The 25,840-nt window shown below is 48.2% G+C and overlaps 2 protein-coding genes across 3 annotated transcripts in view; one reads left to right on the top strand and one right to left on the bottom strand.

Moving 5' to 3' along the window:
- Positions 1-3,409, bottom strand: part of FANCI (FA complementation group I) — an 82,307-nt gene extending 78,898 nt beyond the window's left edge. The window contains exon 1 of the mRNA XM_041752728.1: positions 3,385-3,409. The gene's annotated coding sequence lies outside the window, so the exon portion shown is untranslated. The remainder of the gene's footprint in view (positions 1-3,384) is intronic.
- On the top strand, positions 28-20,858 carry RLBP1 (retinaldehyde binding protein 1). 2 transcript variants are annotated; one of them, XM_041752733.1, is made up of 10 exons: positions 28-128; positions 3,733-3,992; positions 9,228-9,334; positions 11,509-11,598; positions 11,852-11,980; positions 13,228-13,432; positions 15,086-15,264; positions 18,643-18,801; positions 19,726-19,836; positions 20,137-20,858. In XM_041752733.1, exons 4-10 carry the CDS (start codon positions 11,587-11,589, stop codon positions 20,293-20,295), a joined length of 954 nt encoding a protein of 317 aa, XP_041608667.1. In that variant the 5' UTR covers positions 28-128; positions 3,733-3,992; positions 9,228-9,334; positions 11,509-11,586; the 3' UTR covers positions 20,296-20,858. The 2 variants fall into 2 exon arrangements, with proteins under 2 accessions (XP_041608667.1, XP_041608668.1); XM_041752734.1 differs by lacking the exon at positions 9,228-9,334.
- The last annotated feature ends 4,982 nt before the right edge of the window (positions 20,859-25,840 follow it).

Genomic DNA, 25,840 nt, shown 5'->3' with positions numbered 1-25,840 from the left:
CCATTAAAGCACAAGGGGCAGGGAGTCCTCGGACGTTCCCACTCGCAGTCGCGGGGAGGCGCAGCAGGCAAACTCGCATTCGGGACTGCGGAGAGCATGCGCAGCGTGGCTGGAACGTTGCTGGAGCGGTGTGTATGTGTGTGTGTGTGTGTGTGTGTGTGTGTGTGTGTGTGTTTTTAAAGATTTTATTTATTTATGAGACACAGAGAGAGGCAGAGACATAGGCAGAGGGAGAAGCAGGCTCCTTCTGGGGAGCCTGATATGGGACTCGATCCCGGGACTCCGGGATCACTCCCCCAGCACCCCCAGCCAAAGGCAGATGCTCAACCACTGAGCCACCTAGGCGTCCCTAGCGTGTGGTTTTGACCGGGTAACACTTCTTGATTACTGTTAGCTTAGGAGTCAGTGCTGATAGGGGCCAAATGAAAGGATGGCCCCTACAGGTCTGCATTGGAAGCACCTGGAAGGCAGATGAAAGTGTCCTACTCCTTGTGCTAGGGGACGTGCCCTAGCACCCCTAAGATGTCAATCCCACCTAGCCAGTCCCACCTGGTTTTGTTCTTCAGCCTACAAAACCTCAGCATTTAACGCATAGCTTAGCAAAGCGCTATGTGTTCAGTAAATATTTGTTAAATGAACAACCAACAGTACAGCAAAGAGCAATGGAGCGGCAGATCTAGAGTCTATTTTAGGTTGAAGGAGCAGCTTGTGCAAAGGGCCTGAGAGCAACAGGTGAGCAAACCCCTGGCTAGTTGGGGAGGTGAAGGTGCTTGGGGTAAGGGGGTGGGAAGGCAGGGGCTTGGAAGTCCTTTTCATACCAGTGGTAGCAGAGAACAGCTGAAGTGGAAGGACGTGACTATATTTACATTGTAGAAAAATCTCTCTGGCAGGTGGGTGCCCTGGAGTCTAAAAGAGAGGTGATGGGAGTGGAGAGGACTGAAGCTAGGACCCTTTAGGGGGCTATAAGTTGCCCTGGAAATAGGTGGTTGCAGTGGGGACAGAAGGAAAGAAGTGGACCACATGTGAGAGAGATTAGGAAGTCTAGCTAGTGCACCAGCTTTGGGGAGATGTGGGAGGAGCTGAGGAATATTCTGGCTTGAGTGACAGGTGAGGGTGGGTTGATACTGTCAGGGAGCTAACCCAGGGAACACAGGGAAAGGTGCAGGTTTGGTGGTGGGGGAATGGTGATGATGAGTCCTTCAGATTTGGACTTGCCAAATGGCATGTGAAAGAATGATAAGATCAGAGGCATTCAGTCTGGAGCCTGACCCTCCTCACACCGCACCCCACCCCCAGGTCCCCAGGGTGGTATGGGTCTACTTGGCCAATTCTGGAAGAAACAGCTGCTGAAGAGAATGATGCCTCTCAGTTGTCCAGACCGGCTCCTTGCTTATGACACTTCTTTTTTTATTTTATTTTATTTATTTTAATTTTTAAAAGATTTTTATTTATTTATTCATGAGAGACACACAGAGAGAGGCAGAGACATAGGCAGAGGGAGAAGTAGGCTCCATACAAGGAGCCTGATGTAGGACTTGAACCCGGGAATCCGGGATCACTCCCTGAGCCAATGGCAGACACTCAACCGCTGGGCCACTCAGGCGTCCCAGTGCTTCTTTTTTTATTTTATTTACTTTAAAAAAAATTTTTTTAAAGATTTTATTTATTTATTCATGAGAGACACACACAGAGAAAGAGAGAGGCAGAGACACAGGCAGAGGGAGAAGCAGGCTCCATGCAGGGAGCCTAATGTGGGACTTGATCCTGGGTCTCCAGGATCAGGCCCTGGACTGAAGGCAGTGCTAAACCGCTGAGCCACCCGGGCTGCCCGCTTCTTTTTTTAAATAAGATTTTATTCATTTATTTCAGAGAGACAGCATGATTGAGCAGGGTGAGGGGCAGAGGGAGAAGCAGAGCCCCATGCAGTGCTTGATCCCGGTACCCCGGGATCATGACCTGAGCTGAAGGCAGACACTTAACTGACTGAGCCACCCAGGTGCTTGCTTATGACCCATCTTAAGCAACTTTTACTTCTATCACGTTTCTGGGCCAATATCAAGCTATTATATGTGCTTAAAGCACAACAGCTGAATTGAAAGATGACTCCTGAAAGGGATCCTTTAGCTTGCCAAGGAAACAGATGACTTTACCTCATCTTCTCCCCACGAAGCCTCCCTTCTAGGCTGCTTATGGGACTGACTGGGCCATACAGCTACAAGTTTATGTGTTTGTGTAGTCAAACAGCTCATTTGCCTTTTTGAGTCTCCAGGTGTGCATCCCAGGTGCAGTTACTGAACTGCCTGAGTGTCTACCCAGTGGCATTGACAGTACAGTGTCTTTTCTCCTTGTTGCATGAATATAGCATCTGTGTTTTCCATTAGCACTAATGAGTGTTACATATGCAAAGGAAAAGAACAGATTCAAATTAATAACAATGTTTTCCACCCTGGCTCAGGCTTCCTTCCTAGGCAGTGAATCTTACTCATCTGCTTCAACCAACTACACTCCTACACTGGGCAGCTAGTGATACCCTGACTTTAGAAAACACAGCCAATTAGGGATCCCTGGGTGGCTCAGCGGTTAAATGACCGCCTTTGGCTCAGGACATGATCCTGGAGTCCCAGGTCCTGCGTCAGGCTCCCTGCATGGAGCCTGCTTCTCCTCCCTCTGCCTGGGTCTCTGCCTCTCTCTCTCCTGTGTCTCTTGTGAATAAATAAATAAAGTCTTAAAAAAAACTGCACAGCCAATTAAAAACAGGCTTACAATAGCAGAACTAAATGTTCTCCAGACCTTGTCAGTAGTTCACATTTGTATGTGATAACATTATAACTACTGATATTTGCAAGAGTCCAGAGTCCAGAGAAAAGGACAAATGGAGGCCTCCTATCATTCAGGATACTGGGTCCTGTAGTATGAGGGACTTCATATGCTTGCATGTAAACAAACAGCCTGAAGATCCATTCACACCATGCTTCACCTCTAGAGTTGACATTGGCTACCCTTTAGGCCTACGACTGTGCACTCTAGCTGGCCTACCCTGGAGAGGGTGGACCTAGGAAGGGGCTTGATAGAGCAAGGAAATGAGTTTGGGGATGTTTTGGAAGGTACCCAGGGGGTGGGTACACCTTCTGAAGGAAGGCATGTGGGTTTTGGTGGCTTCTTGATCTCATCATCTAGGAAGGGAGCTAATAGGCCCATGGAGCTACCCAGCCCATGAACTCCAGTTGCCTGGATTTAAGGGTGACATTGCTTAAGAGAATAATCATGGTAGCACATAAGAAAGCCTAGCACTTAGAAACACACCATAGTGTTAGTTTCCTCCAGCAATCCCATATTTGGGTATACATATATGGAAGAATTGAAATCAGGGTATTAAGCACATACCTGTACACCCACACATAGCAGCATAGTTCACAATGGCCAAAAGGTGGAAACAACCCAAATATTCCTGGAAAGTGAATGAATAAACAGAATGCAATATATCCATACAAAGGAATATCTTCAGCATTAAAAAGGGAGCAAATGCTGTCACTTACTACAATGTGGATGAACCCAAAGGACATTACGCTAAGTAAAATCAGCCAGTCACAAAAAGACAAATATGTATGATTCCAGGAGGTATCAATAGGAGTGAAATTCACAGAAACAGAAAGGCTGCAGAAGTGGGGTGGTCATCCATCTTACACAGGGCCTCTGGGTTGATTCTGGCCCTATCTCTCCATTTGCATCCAGGTCACCTGAGCCACTCACACTCCTGGCCCCATCCTGCACCACCTCCCAAGTCACAACTCATCAACATCCTGCTGGTCCTCCCATCCCACCCACCTGGCAAACTCTGCCCCTTTATGAAGCCAGCCATTCCCTCCGTGGGAGCGACACCTGGGCTGCTGGGTTGTGTTGGACAGTTTGCATGGCTGTGCTCATGGGTGCCTGCAAGAAGCTACTGTAAATGATCTCCAGGGGGGCCTTCAACATTTCTACAACCTTCCCTAGTAAGTTTATCCTTCCTGCCTTCATGAGGATGATTTCAAACTCTTCTCTTTTTTCACTCCTGACCAATGACCTCAGCTTTACTACCAAATCTTTTTTTTTTAAGATTTTATTTATTTATTCATGACAGACACACAGAGAGAGAGAGAGAGAGAGAGGCAGAGACACAGGCAGAGGGAGAGGCAGGCTCCATGCAGGGAGCCTGTTGTGGGACTCTATCCGAGGTCTCTAGGATCACGCCCCGGGCTGAAGGCGGCGCCAAACCCCTGGGCCACTGGGGCTGGAGACCCAAATCTTTAAACTCACTGTCACCAGCACCAACTCTTTCCTTCAGCTCCCTGTAGCAATGGGAGAGTGTTCAACCACCCAGGCAAGTGCTAGTACCTCTACTGAGGCATTGAGTCCCGCCCCCTCCCACCTTCTCAGTAAGGACCTCACTCTCACTTACCCCTCTCTGACCTGAGTTTTTAACTTCTCTCTTTCTACAGCTTCCCTCCTACAAATACTGCCGTAACAAAATACCACAGACTGGGTGGCATAAACAACATATACCTATTTTCTGGTCATTCTGGAGGCTGAAAGTATGAGATCAGGGCACCAGCGTGGTCAGGTTCTAGCGCAAACCCTCCTCCTGGCTGGCAGATGGCCACCCTCTCAGGGGCTCCCCTAATGAGTCTGTGTGAAGAGAGCACTCTAGTATCTCTTCCTCTTCCCATAAGGGTACGAATCCCATCACAAGGGCCCCACCTCCTCTAAATCTATTTACCTCACGAAGGCCCCACCTCCTAATACTATCATATTGAGGGGTAGGGCTTCAGTGTGTGATTTGGGGGTGGGGGGGTGGACACAAATTCAGTCCACAGCAAACACATCCTTTCCTTGGGTGGTGGGAAGTTAAAGCCAAGTTCCTACCTGACAGCACTTGTTTGTTTTAACTCATGTTGTTAAACCTTTTTAAACTTATAATGTGTTTTGAATGGGCATACTGATAGATTTTATTTATCCTTACTGTTTTCATCTCTGGCACTGCCTGGTCCCCCACTGCCACGGGGCCAACCCTTCTTTGGGGAATGAGCATGGCTCTGGGACACCTGCAGCTTTTTAGCTTTGTGGGAGAGTCAAGGCACTCTCATTACCACGGTGAAACTTTAGGGAAGGTACAGAATGTCCCTCAACTTGGGTTTTCCCATTTTCCAAAGGAGGGGTTGAGGCCAGGGCATTCCATAGGGCCCTCCTTTTTTCCAGGACAATTACTGGCCAAAAAGGAATGGCAGTGACCAGACTCTGGCCCATTGGGGCTGTTTCCAGGAAAGTGAGGTGATGTCACCTCCCCCAGAAGCTAGGAGGAAGTAGCACCTGTGTCATTCTCCCTTCTGGAGGAGGGAGCACAGCCTTGCGTGTTGAATGGTAAAAGGTCTTTAGAGTGACCCGGGACCCCACTCCCTACCAACCAAGTAGCTCTGGGCAAGGCCTCCCACCTCTCTGATTTTCAGCTCCCTATTCTGTAAGGGAGAACATACTCTCTCCCTCACATCTGGGAGGACTGGATGAGAGATACACAGGTCAGGCACCCGTCACAATACAGAATGGGGGCACAGCCAATCTGAGCCCCCTCCCTGCTTGCCTCTAGCCTGGGAGAGAGAGCCAGGGAGCCCACAGTTTCTGCCAACATGGTCAGCACAGGTGTCTGAGCCAATGAGGGCATGTCTCCCTTCACACAAGGGCACTATTGTTCTCCCACAGGAACTAGACAGGAACGTGACTCTTGGGGGTGGGGGTAGGCAGGGTAGAGGCAGGGCTGGGAGCAGAAAATAATGCCACAGAAAGCTCTGCTTCCTAAAAAGGGCCTCGTGGCCTGCGAGCATCCATAAAAGCTCTAGACCTCTCTTGTCAGGTCTGTGCCATTAACCCACAAGTGTTCTTGGTGCACAGGAGTGTTCCTCATGATGCACCCCATCAGCTGGCTTTAAGTAGCCTGTGCTGGGCCTTCTGCGGCTCCTTCGTGTGGGGCAGCCTGAGCTGTCACCTGTCCCCCTGGTCTCCCACGATGCTCACATTCTGTGAAGTACCTGGGGGCATATCCTCTAACACATCTACATTAGTTTGCTAAGGCTGCTGTACAGAGTACTACAGACTGTGTAGCTTATGCAACAGAAATGTATTTTCTCATAATTCTAGAGGTTAGACATCCAAGATCAAGGCAACCACAGGACTGGTTTCTCCCGAGGCCTCTCTCCTTGGCTTGTAGATGGTTATCTTTTCCCTGTGTCTTCACATCATCTTCCCTCTGTAACTCTCTGTGTCCAAAATTCCTCTTCATATAAGGACAGCACTCACATTAGATTAGAGCCTCTGCTGAGGACTCATTTTACCTTACGTACCCTTTTTTTTTTTTTAAGATTTTATTTATTTATTCATGAGAGACACAGAGAGAGAGAGAGAGAGGCAGAGACACAGGCAGAGGGAGAAGCAGGCTCCATGCAGAGAGCCCGGCATGGGACTCGATCCTGGGACTCCAGGATCACGCCCTGGGCCAAAGGCAGATGCTCAACCACTGCGCCACCTGGGCTGCCCTGACATACCCTTTAAAGGCTTTATCTCTAAATAGTCACATTCTGAGGTCCTGGAGGATAGTATGTGAATTTGGAGGAACACAACTCAGCCCGTAACACTGTTTTACAGATGTCCAGCAGAGGCCTGAGAGCAACTGTCGCCTAGAATCAGGTTAGGATTCCCCATTCTGTCCTCCTCTCTCTGCTTCCTACACCCTCAACCAGGCCACCATGGGCCTGCCCAAAGAGGAAGAGGATGGTGGCAAGGATAGTCCCCAGTTTACTTCCCTACCAATCCTCAGAGCTGATGGGACATGAGAGGTCAGGCAACGTACTATGCTAGGCACAGGCAGGAGGGGGAGATGGGCAGAACCTTTTAAATTTTTCTGTGTGTAGGAATCACAGGGGTCGGGGCGGGGGGGATGCAGGGGAGGGTCCTTGTTAACACACAGATTCTGATTTAGCCTGTCTGGGGAAGAGTCTGGGACTCTGCATTTCTAACAAGCTCCCAAACAATGCTGATACTCTTGGTCTACAAGCCACACTTCAATGAGTATCAATGTTTTGACCAGCACTGTCCATTAGAAATACAACGGAAGTCATTAAAATTAGAAAAATGTTAAATTTTCTAATAACCACATAAAAAAAAGGAAAAAGAAACAAAATTAATATATTTTCAACCCAATATATCCAAAGCACTACCACTTCAGAATGCTAAGTCATGTAAAAATCCTTAATAAGAAAATTTTTTGCTGGGGTGCATGGGTGGCTCAATTGGTTAAGCCTCTGACTCTTGATTTTGGCTCAGGTCATGATCCCACAGTCTTGAGATAAAGTCCTGAGTTGGGTTCTGTGCTTAGCAGAGAGTTTGCTTAAGATTCTCTCTCCCTCTGCCCTCCCCCTGCTTGTGCACACATACTCTTTCCCACTCTTTCTCTAAAATAAATAAATAAAAATCCAAAAAAAAAATCATGCCCTTTTTTGGTACTCAGTTTTCAAAATCCAGTAGATATTTTATATTTACAGCACACCTTATGTTGAACTTTTTATCAGAAATAGCTGATCACAGTATTTATATAGTTAAAAAAGTATGATCATACACCTAAGTTATTCCAAACGTACTTAGCAATTTTCCAACAACTGGACCTAGTACCAACTTTTTAATTTAAATTTAAGTTCACTAAGATTGTAATTTAGTTCTTTGGTGCCATTTTCTAATTTCAGATGCTAAATTCCTACATGCAGCTAGTGGCTTCAGTATTGGATAATGCTCCCCCCAGGGAGCAGAATGATAGAAATGAGGGGTTCTCCAGCTCCAGGAAGGACTGGGAGGGAAACAGCCCAGAAAGTGAGACAGCACCCCAAGCAGAAGCCCAGGGAAGGGGCTGTCACAAGGAAAGAGCTCAAGGTTACTTAGCTGCATCCTAAGATCCAAACCCAGGCATTGTGGCCTGCTCTAGAGGAAGGGGTCTAGAGAGATAAGTGGGAGTCAGGCACTGCTCCCAGGGGCTGCCCCTCAGTGACACTCTCATAAGCCCCAGGACGTCTGGAGAGGGCACAGGAGAGTGAAGGGATACCAAACCCATCCAAGTAGGAATGGGTTGAAAACTAAGAACTATTTCTGGGGAAAACCAAAAAGCATTTCTGGGAATGGATTCTGGAAAACATCCTGTGCACAGAATCTTGACCCTGTCCCAGATGCCCCCAGGAGGCAAAATCAGGACCAAGGGTGACATTAGAGAAGGCTGCTTGGGGGTCAGACCAAGGATGAGTTTTAACACAAGGAGGGTTGTCCAGTAGTAAAAACAGGGAGCTCCCTGCCCTTGGAATCCCAGAGGAAGAATACCCTAAAGTAATCATCTCACATCCTCCCCGACCCTGAGCAGAGAAATACCAAAGCAGAGACTGGGAAGTCACTTGCTGAGGGGCAGTAGAGGGGTTTCTTGTTTTACAGAGGGTTGGGTTGAGGGTTGGATAACATGGGTCCCCTCCACCCAGATGTATGTTGATTGTGTATTTGGAGTAACTGCCAGCATTCATCAGGCGCTAAGCTAAGCTCTTTCATCCTTACTAAAGCCATGAGCCTGTCTTCTTATTATCCCTACTTCTCAGAGAAGGAAACAGTCAGGGTGTTGAAGTTAATTCTCACAGCTAGAAGGTGCTGGAGTTAGGACTTGAAAGTGGGCAGTCTGATTCCCCAGCAGAAGGGTGGCCTAGAAGGTGGCTTGTCTTGTCTTGCCCTCTTCCCACTCTGCCTTAACCAACTGGCCCCACTCACTGTGGAAGTGACACCTACCACGACATCAGAAGAGTGACAGGCTACCACAGCTGCCACTGCATCCACAATCACATTTAAAATTTCCCTCCATCTCTTGCATGTCTTACCCTGGGATGTGCTTTCTCAGACCCTTCCCCCACCCCCCCGCCCCCCAATGAGAGAGAGAGCAAGGAGGAGGAAATGTGACTGGCCCAGATCCCACCCCCACTGCTGGGCTTCCACATGGCTGAGCAGGAACTTGGGAGCAGAAGTACACAAAGGAGGGCTTTGAGGTGGCTGCAGCCAGGCCCAGGCTGATCCCCTCTCCCCCCTGGTGCTTCACTTGCCCCAATCTGGGTCTCCCTGTAAGCCTGATTTAACAGGAAATTGTGGGCCTTGAGAACTTCCTTGTGACATACTAATCCCAGCCTGCTGATCGGACCACGCCCCCAGTGGAGGCAACCTCCAGGCTCCCCAACAAGGAGGAGAAGGAGGAGGACACAGGCACCAGGTAGCCCTAAGGAGGAGCTGGGAGGTAAGTCAGTGGCAGGGGTCTGGCTGGGCCAGGGAGCCCAGGACTGGGGTGAGGAGTTGGGGGTGGGGAGACCACATACCAGGCTGCCTGTAAAACTGAAACCAACTGGCCATTCTCCAAGTTGTGCTAGATCAACCCTGATGGCAGGTTTAGCAAATAAAAAATATGGGACACCCAGTTCAATGTGAATTTCAGATGAATAAAGACTTCTTTTAGTGTAAGTATGTCCCAAATGTCTCATGGGACATACTTATACTTCCAAGGTTTTTGTTGTTCATCTGAAATGGATGTGGGATGGGGGCTTTCTGTATTTTATTGGGCATCCTTAGATGGCACGGAACAGCCTCAGTATGCAATGGGGGTGGGTGAATGTTTTTTCACTGTATACGGTTCATAAATCAGTATTTTAAAAACTCAAAATTAATTAGATTGGGCATATTTTAAAAAGAGCTGCTGTACTGATTTTAACCATCTATTTTGTCCTAATGATCGCCTTAACTGGCTGAGGGTGTCTAGCCACTATCTCTCTCATCTAAGCTCCTCAAGACAATTATATCAGCTTTTCCATTCCTGTTCCAGCAAAACCCAAGTAAGAGAGGCCACATCAGTATTGCAGTCCATCTCTGCATCCACACATTTGGAAAACTTCCTGCCAGCCAGAGAGAAAGCTTAGGTTTGGTTCCTGTTGGTGGGTTCCCTGCCCTGGCTGGGTCTAGGGAGTGGGAGAGGCAGGGAATTAGGAGATCCTCAGATATTCCCTGGGATCCTCCAAGTGTCTCTGGGCACACTAGGGTAATGATCAATCTGATGCTAAGAAAGGGAAGGGAAATCATGTTTTAGAGCAAAACACTGAGCTAGGTACCTTATAAAAATGGTAGGATCTTCATTACAACTTTATTTGGTAGGTACAGTTTTTATGGCCAATTCTGAGGCTCAGGATGGTTAAATAACTTGCCTAAGGTCATACAGGTGGTAAATGACAATTCTCAGTTAAAACCCAGGTTTCTCTGACCCTAAAGGGTTTTCTGCAACACCCATTTCCCTAGGGAGTTTGTCTGGAGAGGTCTTGGCTCTAACTGTCAAAGTGGTGGTTCAAGTCCCAACTTTGTTGCTCATCAACAGTGAATAGGTGACAGAACTGACACCAGTGGAAACCTGGTCAGAGACAGGAGCAGGGTGGTGATGGCCCCTTAAAAGGGATGTTTAGGCAAGAGAGGGAAAAAAATCTGGAAACAGGAGAGCTGTCTCCAAAATTACACAGTGGGTTGAGCAGGTTGTCATGTGGGCAATTTGTTCTGGTGGCCAAGCGTTGCTCCTGTGCACAGTATTTAATTTAACCTTCATTACCCTCCTTCCACCTCCCTTTTACAGGGGACAACCAAGACTCAGGTTAAATTACATAGCTTGCAAGTGGAAGAGACAGAATTTGAACCCAGGTCCAACTTATGCCACAAAGGGCTGGGTCTCAGTGCTGATGGGAAGTCACAGCCTGGGCTCAAGGCCTGATCCTTGGCTATTTCTGGTTGTGTGACAGTGGACAACTCACTTATTCTCCCTGGGACTTGCTTCTTGCTATGTAATATGGGAAGAATAATGCCAGCTCTGGCTCTGAGATATGGATTTAAAAATACCCAGTACATCACAAAGCACAGAACACACACTCAGTAATCTGTTTATGTGACTAGTCATCACCCCTCCTGAGAATGAATGCACTGGAGAAGGGGCCATCCACTAGGCTGGGAAGTTTCTGAGATCCCCTTTGGGAAAGAGAAGGAAGGCCACAGACAGGAGGAGGGGGATTGCCTTACGCTGCAGTGATCATGTAACTTCAGAATAGAGGCCAAAGCTAGTTTTTCCCTGGTTGGACCAACTCACCTTAAGAGCAAAGGTTTGCAGTATTTTTGTGTGTATTCCTTCTCAAAGGAGTGTTTCCCAAAGTGTAGCCCAAGGATCATTTTCTTCAGGGCCATCTGGGGGTCCTGCTTTAAAATACAGATCCCTGGGCCCCAGTTCAGACCTCCTGACTTAGAGTCACAAGGTGCAGGCGCAGGCACCCGCATTTCTACCAGATTCCTCGGGTGATCCTCATGAACTCAAAAGTTTGAGATCTACTGTTCTGAGACAATAATGGAATGGTCTGTCCAGACCACTGCAGCCTTGACTTCTTGCCCTAGGGAGGAGGCTGCCTGGAGAGGCCAGGACAAAAGCGGGGCCCTTCTTTTTCTGAGGACTCTGAGTCTCCCAGAGGCAGCATGTCAGAAGGCGTGAGTATCCCTGTGCCTTGGTCTCCCCTCCATCTATCTTCCCACCCTCCCTACCTCCCCTTTCTCTATTGTTTGGTCCACTCAGGGTTATGTGCACCCATTCATACAACCTTTCTGTGGTCCATGACCCCACCCAAAGGGAGAAGGCTTAACAGTGACCTTGCACAAAAGTACTAATTTAAGGTCTGAGCAGGCCCATTTAACTGGATTGATGGGGGCTCTCCCTCCTTCTTCTTGATTTCTCTCTGCCTAGGTGGGCACATTCCGTGTGGTCCCTGAAGAGGAACAGGAGCTCCGTGCCCAGCTGGAGCGGCTTACAACCAAGGACCATGGGCCTGTCTTTGGCCCTTGCAGCCAGCTCCCTCGTCATACCTTACAGAAGGTGAGGTGGCCCATGGTGTGGGGAGGGGTGGCTAGGGCAGGCTAACAAGGGGGGAATGTTGATAACATCCTCTCTCCTGTAGGACGGGTCCAGCCCCAGTGCTCTAGGCTATCCTAGACCTAATGGACTGGCTTGTTCTAGGGGCCATCCTGGAGGTCAGGGCCATGACCTCCTGGGCTGACCAGACATCCAGGCCAGCCTAATCCAAGACTACAGCACCAACAGAGTCCCTTGTTATCAATGCCAGGATGTAGGGCCTCTGGACAAGGGCTCATCCTAGATTCAAATATGGGGAACATTAGTTTGCAAGTGGCCCAGGGGAACAGGAATCCAGCTGCTGCCCTCATTGGATAGGCAAGAGGCCGAGTTCTAGAATCAGACCTAACTTTCAACTTGCTGTATGACCATGAACAGGTTGCTTTTCCTCTCTGAGTCTTGCCTAATGTACCTCTGAAAGAAGGTTGTTGCACAAGCTCAGAGAGGATCAGACTGTGCTCTGTGGAAATTGGCAGAGCTATCTCAGGGCTTAGCTGAACCTGGGCTTTTAGGTTCCATCTCTGCTAACCTATGCATCTCAAGGGAAAAGTGCTGAGTTCTCCCAGACCTGAGTCCCCCTCCTTTGCCTTCTCCCCTTTCATGCTGCCCAAGGACAGAGCTGCCTGAGGCCTGGGGAAGGGTTCTTCAGGCCCAGCCAAGGGAAGGAATATGAGGCTCTAGGGCAGGGGTGGGTGGCAGACTACTGTCTTTGGGGGTATCTTTGTTTTTGAAAAAATCAGAATCAAGCCTGGGAAGCTGCAGAAAGAAGTGATTGAAAGTCCAACCTGAGTGTGAGCCTTAGCTCTGCCCCTTCCTGCCTGGGTCACCTTCCCCGCTATGTGTCTTAGTCTGCTCACCCTGAGAAATGCGACGTAAATAAGCACTTTATGGTGATAGGTTGTGGCCTGCGGTATTTAAAAGCCTTAGCAGAGGGCTATGTAAGGGCTCCAGGAAGTGGAGGCTATTGTCGTTGGAAACGTTTACACCTTTGGTGGTCTCTGGCCAACAAACCCAGGATGGGCAGTTTGACCCAATTTTCTGCAAATGTAACTGGTGGCCTGAGGTGCTGCCAGTGCAGATGCTGCTCTTGGGGGCCAAGGAGCGATGGCCCCAGAGGCAACGTTCCACCCCGTGGCCAGCCAGCCTGTGTGTCTTGCTCTGCACCCGTGCACCTGCCAGTGACTTGCTGCCTCCATCCCACCCTGTTCCAGGCCAAGGACGAGCTGAACGAGAGGGAGGAGACCCGGGAGGAGGTGGTGCGAGAGCTGCAGGAGCTGGTGCAGGCGCAGGCTGCCACCGGGCAGGAGCTGGCCAGGGCGGTGGCTGAGAGGGTGCAGGGAAGGGACAGTGCCTTCTTCCTGCGCTTCATCCGCGCGCGGAAGTTCCATGTGGGGCGTGCCTACGAGCTGCTTCGAGGTGAGGCTGGCACTGGAGGGATAGCCTCCTGAAGGTTGGAGGGCGGGCGCAGAGGTGGTGGGAATGGCGTTGACTCTCACCCAGGCACTGAACAGACTGTCCCCTCCATTCCTGCTCATTCCCTGCCCTGTGAGAGTCACTTTCTCTGTGCCTCCCTATCCCTACCCGAAACATGGATTGTGAACTAAACAGCCTCCCACATTCCTAGAGGTCTGGCTCCCTTCTATCTCCTGGTCCTGGAGAGCAGTCCCCACCCCGCTCCTGCCCAGCCTAGGCTTTGGCTGGAGTGCTGCAGGAAAGGCAGTGTGTGCCCACGGCCCTGCGGGTACCTAAAACCTCATGCAGAGTGGGACTGGAGATGGTGCCAGCCCTGGGAAGGAGCCCTGAGGACAGATTTGCCCAGGCCCTGCTGTCTGGCTGAAGACAAGTTTCCTGAGGAAATCCAATCCTTGGTGCCTTGGTGCCGGGGTGAGAGAAGGGGTGTCCGAGCAGGTCTTCCACAGCCTAACGATTCTCCTTTTCTTACTTCTTCCTTCCTTCCCCAAATGTTAATTCACAGCCAACCTGTGCTAACCACTCTTAGGTCAAAGGATGCAGCAGAGAGCAAAGCAGACAAGAACTGTCTGCCTTCATGGACTTCATGCACTAACGGCAGAAATAATAAACCAGAGAAATAAAATACAATTACATAGACTGGTAGTAAGAAAGGAGGGACACCTGCGTGACTCAGTGGTTGAGCATTCGGCTCAGGTTGTGATCCTGGGGTCCTGGGATCAAGTCCCGCATCAGGCTACCTGCGGGGAGCCTGCTTCTCCCTCTGCCTAGGTCTCTGCCTCTTTCTGTCTCTCCTGAATAAATAAATAAAATCTTAATTAAAAAAAAAGGAAGGATAACAAGGAAAAATAAAGGAGGTGGATGTAAGGAACTGAGAGGTTGGAGTTTTAGGTAAAGTGGCCAGGAAGGCTCTCATGCAGAGGGAACTTCTGAAGAAAAATGCAAAGGAAATGAGGTATCTTGAGGGAAGAGCAGTAGGGCAGAGGGAACAGCAAGGTGATGGGGGTATACCTAGAGTGCAGTAGGAACAGTGAGGAGGTCAGTGGCATTTCCTAGGCAAAGGCTCCCCGAACACCTGTCCTGGGCCTGGTTCCTTTAGAGTTCAAGGGTAGAGAGGGAGCAGACTTGTTCAGGATGGGTAAGGGTGGGTTTGTAGGTGATAGAAGTGCTTCTGGAATCAGGAAGGGCCTTTGTGTTCTGCTTCGAGTTGGGGTTTTATCTTGGGGTCTTCTCACCGCTACTCAGTTAACCCTGTGCCCACCTGGGGAGCCTGTGCCTCTGTCTGTGGGCAAGAGAAAATAACAAGTAATAATTGTCCTTAGACTTAGGATTACATTTCCTGCATGCACAATTTACAAATGATGTTCATACCTAGAATCTCATTGATTACTGCAGCAATTTGGTGAGATAGGCCAATAGAATCCTCCTGCGTTTTGAGAAGTGACAAGGGGCTCAGAGAGGTTGCGTATCCTGCTCAGTCACGATACATAGGACGCATGTGGAGGAGCCAGGCAGGAGTCCAGGTCTCTGGAAGTTCGCCCTGTGCCACCCCCAGATGGGCTGGCTCCCTGAGGGCTTCCTCTGCCTTCCTCTTGCCAGGCTACGTGAACTTCCGGCTGCAGTACCCAGAGCTCTTCGACAGCCTGTCCCTGGAGGCTGTCCGTTGCACCGTCGAGGCCGGCTATCCTGGGGTCCTCCCCAGTCGGGACAAGTATGGCCGAGTGGTCATGCTCTTCAACATCGAGAACTGGGACTCCGAAGAAATCACCTTCGATGAGGTCAGTGGGGGCTGACCTTCCCAGGCAGGGAGCCAGGGCTAGGGTGAGCCAGGGCAGCCAGAAGACCCAGCAGCTTCACAGGGGGGCCACTGGCCCATTCCTCGTTGCTCCCTGGTACCCCGGCCAGGTGGAAGTGAGGTGTGGGTCAGTCCTGCCAGTGCTGAAAGCTGAGAGTGACACAGAGCCCGGGGATTAATAGACGGTGGGTTGGGAGAGATTCTGGAAAGCCAAAGTTTCAACCCATTAAGCAGCCTGAGTTCTCTGTATATATTTATTTATTTGACCATATGACTTTTTTCTTTTTTTTTTGTCATGTTATTTTTTTTCTTCATGGTAAGTATACTCTTTAATCCCTATCACTTATTTACCCTCTCCCCTCTGGTGACCATCAGTATGTTCTCTATAGTTAAGAGTCTGTTTCTTGGTTTGCCTCTCTCTCTCTTTTCTCCCTTTAGCTCATTTATTTCTTAAATTCCACATATGAGTAAAATCATATGGTATTTGTCTTTCTCTGACAGATTTACTTCATTTAGCATTATACTCTGCAGCTCCATCCATGCCACTGCAAATTTCATTCTTTTTTATGGCTCAATAATATTCCACTATGTATCTACGTATCTTCTTTATCTATTTGTGTATTGTTGGACACTTGGGCTGCTTCCCTAGGTTGGCTATTGTAAACAATTCTGCAGTAAACATAGGGGTGCATGTATTCCTTTGAATTAGTGTTTTTGTATTTTTTGGTCTCTGCATTTAATTTTTAAAGAGATTTTATTTATTTATTTGAGAGAGAGAGAGAGAGAAAGAAAGAAAGAGAGACAAAAGAGCACAAGCAGGGAGAAGGAGAAGCAGGCTCTTTGCTGAGCAGAGAGCCAGACACAGGGCTCGATCCCAGGACCCTGAGACCATGACCTGAGCCAAAGTCCATCTTTTCCCCCAATGACTTGAAATGCCATCTTTATCATAGTCTATATTTTCATATATATTTGGGTCTATTTCTGGATTTGTATTCTGTGCCATTGGTCTCTGTCGATTCATGCTCCAATACCACACTGTTTCAATTACAGAGATTGTGTAGAATGTCTAATATATTAGGGTTAATTCTATTCTTATTATTCCGCTTTTTCAGGGCTTTTATAGCTATTTTTATTTGTCCACTTTTTCCTATAGACTTTTCTTTTCCCTAAAGACTTGAGAATTAACTTGTCTAGCTCTAGGAGAAATGTATTTTTATTGGGAACACACTGGGGGGAGGTTAGCATCTTTACGAATGCAATACCCGTGGCCAGCCATATTGTCCACAGATGAGGGGTGCAGTCCCTTTTATAAGCCTACTTTTGAACTTTTATTTTTTTATTTTATTATTTTTAAAATTAAATATTTGTTTAGGTAATGTCTGCACCCAATGTGGGGCTCAAAGTCATGATCCTAAGATTAAGAATTGCATGCTCTATGCGCTGAGTCAGTCGGTGCCCCCTACTTTTAAATTTTTAGAAGCCTTTAAAATTTTCTTCACAAACATTATGCATATTTCTCCTTAAGTTTGTCTTAAGTGTAGCTGTAAATGGGGTTTTCTCTACCATTGTATCTCCTGATTGGTTATTGTTGAAATATATGAAAATTATTGTTTTTGAATATTGATTTAATATCCTGAATTATTTTGTTATTTATGTTAGTTTTATAGTAGATTCTCTTGGGTTTTCCAAGAATGCTAACATATTATATAAATATAAAAGGCAATTTTTCTTTTCATTTTCTACTTATGCCCTTAATTAAAAAAAAAAAAAAAAAAAACTTGGTTGCATTGGCTAATATCTCCAAGAGAGAGTTAAATGGTCCTGGAGCTAGCCAACATCCTATGGTGTTTTACACTAAGATACTGGCGTTAGGACTGAGGGGTGTGTGTGCATGCATGTGTGTGTTTGTGGAAGAGACTTAACAATATTTTTTCTTGGGGTACCCGCCTGGCTTAGTTGGAGCATGCACCTCTTGGTCTCAGGGTTGTGAATTCGAGCCCCACATTGGGTGTAGAGATTACCTAAAACTAAAATCTTTAAAAAAAGAAACAAAATCTTTTTTTAAAAAAAAAAAATTAGGCTCCATGCACAGTGTGGAGCCCAATGCAGGGCTTGAACTCATGATCCTGAGATCCAGTCCCGAGCTAAGATCAAGAGTCACACACTTGGGGATCCCTGGGTGGCGTAGCGGTTTGGCGCCTGCCTTTGGCCCAGGGCGCGATCCTGGAGACCCGGGATCGAATCCCACGTCGGGCTCCCGGTGCATGGAGTCTGCTTCTCCCTCTGCCTGTATCTCTGCCTTGTCTCTGCCTCTCTCTCTCTCTCTGTATGACTATCATAAATAAATAATATTTAAAAAAAAAAAAAAAAGAGTCACACACTTAACCAGCTGAGCCACCCCCAAAAATAAAATCTTAAAAAGAGATTATTTAAAATATATTTTGGGGGATCCCTGGGTGGCGCAGCGGTTTGGCGCCTGCCTTTGGCCCGGGGCGCGATCCTGGAGACCCGGGATCGAATCCCACGTCAGGCTCCTGGTGCATGGAGCCTGCTTCTCCCTCTGCCTGTGTCTCTGCCTCTCTCTCTCTCTGTGACTATCATAAATAAAAAAAATTTAAAAAAAAATATATTTTGGGGGTACCTGGGTGGCTCAGTGGTTGAGTGTCTGCCTTTGGCCCATGGCATGATCCTGGGATCCTGGGATTGAATCCTGCATCAGGCTTCTCAAAGGGAGCCTGCTTCTCCTTCTGCCTATGTCTCTGCTTCTCTCTCTCTGTCTCTCATGAGTAAATAAATAAAATCTTAAAAACAATATTTTTCTTATTACATTAGAAATGTAATTAGAAAATGCTCATTAGAAAATGCAAAAAATCATAAACTAAAAATCATCTACAATTCTACTACCCAGAGATTTCTACCATTGACATCCTTCCGATCCACTTTTTTTAAGAAACATGCACATACATGCACACTACACATACTTTTTCTTATAAAAATGGAATCATATCCTACCATAGTATATCATGAATAAATATTTTCCTGTATCATTGTATAGATATCACTTTAACTGTTCCAGAATATTCCACGGCATGAATGTACCATAATTTCACCAGTCCCTTATTGTTGAGCATTTAGGTTGCTTCTAACATTTCTACTATTATAAGGGTACAGGGATAAACACCCCAGCTTCTAGCCATGGATATGACACTCAAGGTTATTTTCTTGGGGCACATCCACAGAGGTGGAATGTCCCAGTTTAAGGAGTGTGACAAGTTTCCTCCAGTAAGGGATGTACTAGTTAGCTCTTCCCTCAATTATCTTGGCATGTTGAGTCTTACAACCTGTTCACTCTGTATCCAAGATCTTGCAGGCATATTGCTTCATCCTGGAGAAGCTACTAGAGAATGAGGAAACTCAAATTAATGGCTTCTGCATTATTGAGAACTTTAAGGGCTTTACCATGCAGCAGGCTGCTGGACTTCGGGCTTCCGATCTCAGGAAGATGGTGGACATGCTCCAGGTGAGGCCTTAGCACTCAGTTCTGTAGGAGCCTCTCACAGATCAGGAGGCTGGGAAGCTGGGCCCAGGTTCCCGGCGTAATGGTGCGGGCAGTGACCCGAGAAGCAGACCGCCGAGCACCATAATGAGCAAACCACAAACACTTGCGTGGTGATCGACAGCGTGCCAAGCATTCATATTCATTCTTTAATTCCTTGAGAGCAGACCCTCCCCTCTTCCCTGATTCACTTTACAAACCTTGGCTCAAACGGTGGCTCAGAGAGTTGAGTGACTTCTCAAGGTCATAAAACTCTAAAGTGGCAGAGGTCAGACTTGAACCTGCCTACACCTTTTTTTTTTTTTTTTTTCTGCCTACACCTTTTGACCTGGAATCCTCTTCTCTTTGAATGTGAATTTGTCTCAGGAAAGGGATTATAACTAACATCCCTGACTCACTCCTGCATATACTGATGTGTCAGAAAGCCTTCTGAAATCTGCTTTAAGTATACCTGGGAAAGGAGTGTGAGATGGGTGTCATGAAGGGATATTGGAGGACAGTGATGTGTGACAGTAGTGTCCCTGGGTTCTATAATAATTGTAAGTCCAGTCAGCAGGCAAGTTAGTTTGAAAAAGCTCCATCACCTAAAAACCAAGCAAGGCTCCCATTTCATTTCCTCACTGTACTTAATCGCGAGGTGTTAGGCATCGGCAGGGAGAGGGTTGGGCTGCTTGGCCCCTGGGGCTTCCTCCCTGCAGTTTGGAGCCTTGGTGAAGCCAGAGCTCCCCAGTTGCTGGCCCAGGGATGGAACTCCTAGTGGGCTATCCTTTGGGGCAACCATGTTAGGAGACAAGTGTGTCCTGGAGCCGTGGGGAGAGGCAATGGGGGTGTGAATGGAGCCTCTGAACCCACAGGGGCCACAGGGTGGGGCACTCTCTGTCCCTGTAGGATTCCTTCCCAGCGCGGTTCAAAGCCATCCACTTCATCCACCAACCATGGTACTTCACCACCACCTACAACATGGTCAAGCCCCTCCTGAAGAACAAGCTGCTCCAAAGAGTGAGTGCATGGCCACACCTGGAGGGTGCTTAGTGCTTATCTGGCCAGTGGGGGCATGGGAGCGTGTAAGAGGAAAGAGTTCGTGAGACAAGGAGGGGATGATGGTGAAAGGAGGAAGGGACCTCACTCAGGCCCTCCTCGGGCTCTGTCCATGGTTCTGAGCTGAGTGACAGCACAACATGGAGGACGGTGGAGATGGACACCACCAGGCAGATATGGCATGCTGTGGCCTTCCCCTCCGTCCCTCCTCCTCAGGGCACCTCCCACTCAGCTCTGTCTCCCTGGCTTCCTTCCCTGCAGGTCTTTGTCCATGGAGATGACCTCTCTGGCTTCTTCCAGGAGATTGATGAAGACATACTGCCCGCTGACTTTGGGGGCACACTGCCCAAATATGATGGCAAGGTGGTTGCTGAGCAGCTCTTTGGTCCCCGGGCCCAAGCTGAGAACACAGCCTTCTGAGGGTGTCTCCTGCCATCACCCTGTAGTTAGCATCTCTAGGCTCTCCTCAGTCATCCTGGACCAGAAGTTGGGAAAAGGACTGCCTAAGGTGGCTGTGGCCCCCCTGAACGTCCCTACACTTGGATGAGTTCAGGTGTCCCTCTCCTCCCAAGTCAGTGAAACAGGGGGAGTTTTCTTGAACAAGAATAATTGGGGGCAGTTATATTCCTACTGCCTCGAGGTTTAGGACAGTGACTTGTGTGTGGGATTGAGTTTCAAAGACTGCCATCTTCTCGATTTCCTCTCTAGCAGTTTTAGCTCTTAGGGTCTGTGAAAACAGGCAAAGAGATTGATTTAAAGGTCTCTTCCCTGCCAAAATAAAATACAATAAAATCCAATAAAAGGATAAAAGAGAGTGGCTACAAAATGATCTGGCAAACACAATAATTTTGGTGGCCAGCAGGCAGGGGAGGGCTTTCTCACGTGGCATTCTGGGGCGGGAGTGGCCTCGAAATGGCTCCATTTTGGGGTGGCCTGTCTTCTCAGTTGGGCGCAGTGTGATTTGTACAGTGATGGCCAGGGGCTTGGACCCATTCCTAGGGTGGCAGCTGTGTCCCCTCCTACCTGGGGTCTTTCCACCAAAGACTCTCTCCTCTAGACCCCTTTCCTTGACTGGTAGCTTCACTTAGGTGTGACAGATGACATCTCCTAGCCTTCTCATCCTACTGTCAGCCAGGGAAAGTTTTGTCTTCAGTCTTTACAGTGATAAAAGTTGACTTTCCAGCTGTACATATTTTTTTTTAAATTTTATTTACTCATGAGAGACACACAGAGAGAGGCAGAGATATAGGCAGAGGGAGAAGCTCCCTACAGGAACCCTGGGAACATGACCTGAGCCAAAGGCAGATGCTGAGCCACCCAGGCCTCCCTGAGCATGCTCCTGTTGGTGAGACTCCTCTCAGAGGCCTCTGGGTGCTGAGCACCCCTCTCCCTCCTGGAGAAAGGTTGGCTGGGCTCGTGGGCATTGCCAGGGACTTCTCCCAAGATCCTCCACTGCCTTGCCCATCTGGGGGCACACACTTGTTCCTATAGCCTGGCTAGTGTGGTGGTTGAGGGTCGGATGGCCTGGCTACACCCATCCAGATACCTCAGTGATCATCCTAGGTGGGTGTGAAGCACCCTTGATATTGCATCTACTTTTTGGGGCAGGACCTTCAGCTATTTTCCTGGGCTGTAGATTCAATCAGACACCATCTGTTTTCACTCCTTCAGATATTTTTCTGATTCGCTCAGAGTCCTCGTATCTGGTTTCCAGTATGGGTATGTGTGTGTACATGTGAGTGTGAGTGTACACACAGGTGCATTTATTTCTTATATCCTTTCTTTCATTTCTAGGGTTTGCAGTGTATGCTCATCATCCAGGTAGCTGCCTTCTTAATAATGACCACAGTTGACAGTCCATGGTCATCAATGATATTTACATAGGGCTTCCGAGCTGGAGGAGGAATCGAAGCAAATTATCGTGGGTGGAGGGGTGGGAGGCTTGACAGTGAGGATTTCCCTCAAACTCTTTCTTCAAACCCCTTTGAAAGTGAGGGTCCCCTTTTCCAAATCAAATCTTACATGGAACTCTTGTATTTAAGCCTAAGAGTGAAGCTACTCTGGTTGTGCCCCAGGGCATCTCCTAGAATATCTGGAGCTAAGAAGATACTTCAAGTATGAGGGCATGAACCACCATGCAGTTGTGCCAAGGGGTCAAGTGATCAGAGAATGGAGACTTGCACTGGCCAGGATGGGGAGCACAGGTGACCCTACGGTCAAGGTGTTGGTAGACTGGGGATGGGCTATACTTCTAATTGTCTTGTATAAAGAGTTGCATCCCAAATCTAAGGGAAATAGAGGCTGATTCCTCTTGAAAGACTTGTCTTTCCAGTCATCCCTAATTGCCAGGAGCCCTTGTAAATGCAGCCCAGGCCCATCCTCTGATTGATGGAGGCTCTAATTTACTAATGAGATCAGGATGTGGAGAAAACTGCAGGCAGATGCTGACCAGGATGCTCTTGCGGAAGCTTTGCCTCTCAGATGCCAAAGGGATGCTGAGGTCTCCCCTACAGTCAGTGGGGCTAGAGCTTCAGCTCAGGGTGAGGGTCTGGCAAGAAAGCCCAGGGGCTTTCTGAGGAAGAGGGTGTGGGGTTGGGACCCGGGGAGTCAGCTCCGATTGTGGGATGGCATTGCCCTCTGCTGGTCATGCCCTGATACTGCCCCTCCAGGCACAGAGACAAGACCCGCAGGAAAGAGGTGGGGAGATGGGTCAGACCTTGTCCGGAAAGGTAGTGCCACCTTTGGGAGAATGTGTTTGAAGACCTTGAATGTTAATATTAAAATCAGTCAGGACACCTGGGTGGCTCAGTGGTTGAGCGTCTGTCTTCAGCTCGGGGTGTGATCCCGGGGTCCTGGGATCGAGTCCCACATTGGGCTCCCCACAGGGAGTCTGCTTCTCCCTCTGCCTGTGTCTCTGCTTCTCATTCTGTGTGTCTCAGGAATTAAGAAAAAAAAATCTTAAAAAAAATCAGCAATGCTCAGCCTCACAAAAGGTGACCAGTGCCATGTTAATGAGAGAAGAGGGACAATAAAATACTCCTTTGAAAGCCACCAAGTATGGGAAGAGGGACAACGAAACATGAGTTTTATGATAGCTGTCTGCTGCCCTGAGTGGCTTTCTTGCTGGAGACATTTGGGATGAGGTGAGGATTCGGCCACATAGAAGTAATTTGAACAAAGTGATGGTTTGCAAAGTCACAAAGATGAATTTCTGCCATCCTCATGTGGACCTTTGGGGAATATTGTCAGCTAGCAGATAAAGGCAATTGGTTATCAAGGTGTGGATGGAGGTATAAGTAGTGCAATGGGCCACCAGCTTCAGAGAGCCTTGAACGAGACTGGCCACACTGCACAGGATGCTGGAGAAGTCTAATGCTACCTGTTTGTCTGCATAACTTCCTGGAAGAGGAAGCCAGGGTCTTAAGCCAGCTAGGAAAGGGCTGAAGTCACCAGAGGGGGTGAACTGGACCATCTTTCAATCCCAATTACCATGGTGGGAGTAGCTCTGATATTGGCTCCAGTGCAGGGTCTGGAAGCTCACAGGATCCCCAGGAACCTCACTACTTACCATGAGGTCCCAGGATGGTGGTATCTGGCCCACTTGGGAGCTTGCTAGCAGTGCAGAGTCTTAGGCCCCACCTCAGATCTGCCAAATTAGACTCTTTATTTTAAAGAGATCCCTGCAGGCTGGAATTCCCTGGGGAGCTTTAACACTGCGAGGGCTGGGCCCCATCCTCAGAGACCCTGATGTACTTGGTCTGTGTGGCCTGGGCATCAACATCTCTCTAAGCTTCCCAGGTGGCTCAAATATGCACTGCTGCAAGTCCTGTGTGTTGACATAGGGAGGAAGTGAGGATGTGGAGGAAGCCACTCAGGCACGTTTTAATATCTAAGGATTTAAAAAGCAAACTTTGCACTTGGCTCTTTTCCCTGAGCAGAGAGGACAGAGAAGCAGGGCTGCAAAAGCCGCTGTGGGAATGCAGCAGCTGATGCTGGCTATCTGTCCCAGAATGAGAACAATTTCCTCCTTGGGGGCTGTGCCCAGAAGTTGCCCTGGCTTCAGGCAGGAAATGTGTAGGTGGGTATACTTGATTCCTGAAGGTGACCATATTAAGGAAGGAAAAGACTGGGATCGGGGCTTGATGATGCACACACGTGGCTGGCCAGCACTGCCAAGCCCGGGAGTGTTTTTGAAAACCATATCCAAGCCCACTCAGCTCTCCCGTGGGCCCAGCAGTTAAGACATCCCAGTTGGAGCCACACATTCTTTTCTTCTGGTTTCTACACTGTCCCAGGAGGTGATTTATGAGTGGGAACCAAGCAGATGAAGCCAAAACCACTGCCCAAAATAACACTAGCATGTTGAAAAATATTCTTGTATTTGAGCCTCTCAATATCCAGAGATAGGCATTCTTCTTAAAATTATTCCCTTCTTACAGGTGAAAAACAACCCCCCCACCTCAAACCCCGAGGTTAAATCTAGCTCAGGGTCAGAGAGCTGGGAAATGGCTAGGATGGGACCTTAACCAACAACTTTGGCTCTAAACCCATCTGGCCCCATCACTACTCATGCTTTGCATCAGATGTTTATTTCTGGAGATGGGGGAGGTGTGGGTAGGAAGGGGAAGAGGAACAATGAAATCAGAACTTCATTTATTCCAGATCCGTTTTACCAACCATCATCAGATAAAGGAGGAGGTAACCTTAAGAGGAAGCCATACAGTCTTTGCTAGAGATGCTGGGCATTTATAAATGGGATAGAGGGCATGGATAAAAAGGAAGTTTCTGGTGCGAGTAGCCACAAGGAGAGGGGGGTTTAACTTATTTCTTTTGAGGAGAGATTCAGGAGTTCAAGGCCAAACTGCCTATAATGCAGTTTGGTCCCTACTCCCCCATAGTGCCAGAGCAGAGGGGCCTGTTGATGAAAAGTATAATAACAAATAGCACCATTGGGATGGTGAGTGATTCTATTTTTTTAAATGTTATTTATTTATTTATTTATTTTAATTTTTATTTATTTATGATAGTCAGAGAGAGAGAGAGAGAGAGGCAGAGATATAGGCAGAGGGAGAAGCAGGCTCCATGCACCAGGAGCCCGAAGTGGGATTCGATCCCCGGTCTCCAGGATCACGCCCTGGGCCAAAGGCAGGCGCCAAACCGCTGCACCACCCAGGGATCCCTGGTGAGTGATTCTAAATGTTACGGAGCACAGATGTACAGGGTTGCCTCAGGAGATGCTCAGCTTTGTGCTGACCACCTTGGCAAGCTGCTGTCGTCAACCAACCCAACACCCTGGACCTGAAATCTCTTCCATCTGGCACTTTTCATAGGTAGTCTTCTTTACAGGTTGGTTTTCTTGGATCAAAAGAATCTGGCTATTTGGTGGGGGAAAGGAATTGGGGGAGCTTGCTTACCAGAGAGGGATGCACTGTGAAATTTGATTTTGGGCATTCTTAGGTCACGTTAATGCACATCCTCCAAAACGAACACTGCCTACTCCACCTAACTTGACAGAGGTTTTACACAGCCCAGGAGGGAAGAAAACTGAGTGCAGGGGTGGGAGAGCATGGGCAGTACACCTCTCCTGGTGGGGCCAGTCCTGAAGACCCTCAGCTTGGATTCAGACAGATACAAAGGAGAAGAAACCACCACCACCAATCAATCAACCCAAGATACTCCTTTTTAAAAAGATTTATTTATTTGAGGGGTGCCTGGGTGGCTCAGTTGGTTGTCTGCCTTCAGCTTGGATTGTGATCCCAGGGTTCTGGGATCACGTCAGGCGGTCTGCTCAGTGGGGAGACTGTTTGTCCCTTTCCTTTTGCCTCTCCCCTTGCTTGTGCTCTCTCATGGTCTCTTCTCTTTCAAATAAATATATAAGATCTTAAAAAAAAAAGATGTATTTATTTGAGAGTGAGTGAATGAGAGAGAACATGGAGAGGGGGAGAGGGAGAAGCAGACTCCCTGC

Source organism: Vulpes lagopus, chromosome 4 (genome assembly GCF_018345385.1).
Source record: "Vulpes lagopus strain Blue_001 chromosome 4, ASM1834538v1, whole genome shotgun sequence".
Classification (NCBI taxonomy): domain Eukaryota; kingdom Metazoa; phylum Chordata; class Mammalia; order Carnivora; family Canidae; genus Vulpes; species Vulpes lagopus.
Note: the sequence above shows the minus strand (reverse complement) of the source record. Positions and strands in the feature narration are given on the sequence as shown.

Coding starts and splice junctions, on each gene's coding strand:
- RLBP1 (XM_041752734.1), top strand. Junction 11,981..13,227: donor CTCGTCATACCTTACAGAAG/GTGAGGTGGCCC, acceptor ACCCTGTTCCAG/GCCAAGGACGAGCTGAACGA. Junction 15,265..18,642: donor AAGAAATCACCTTCGATGAG/GTCAGTGGGGGC, acceptor TCTGTATCCAAG/ATCTTGCAGGCATATTGCTT.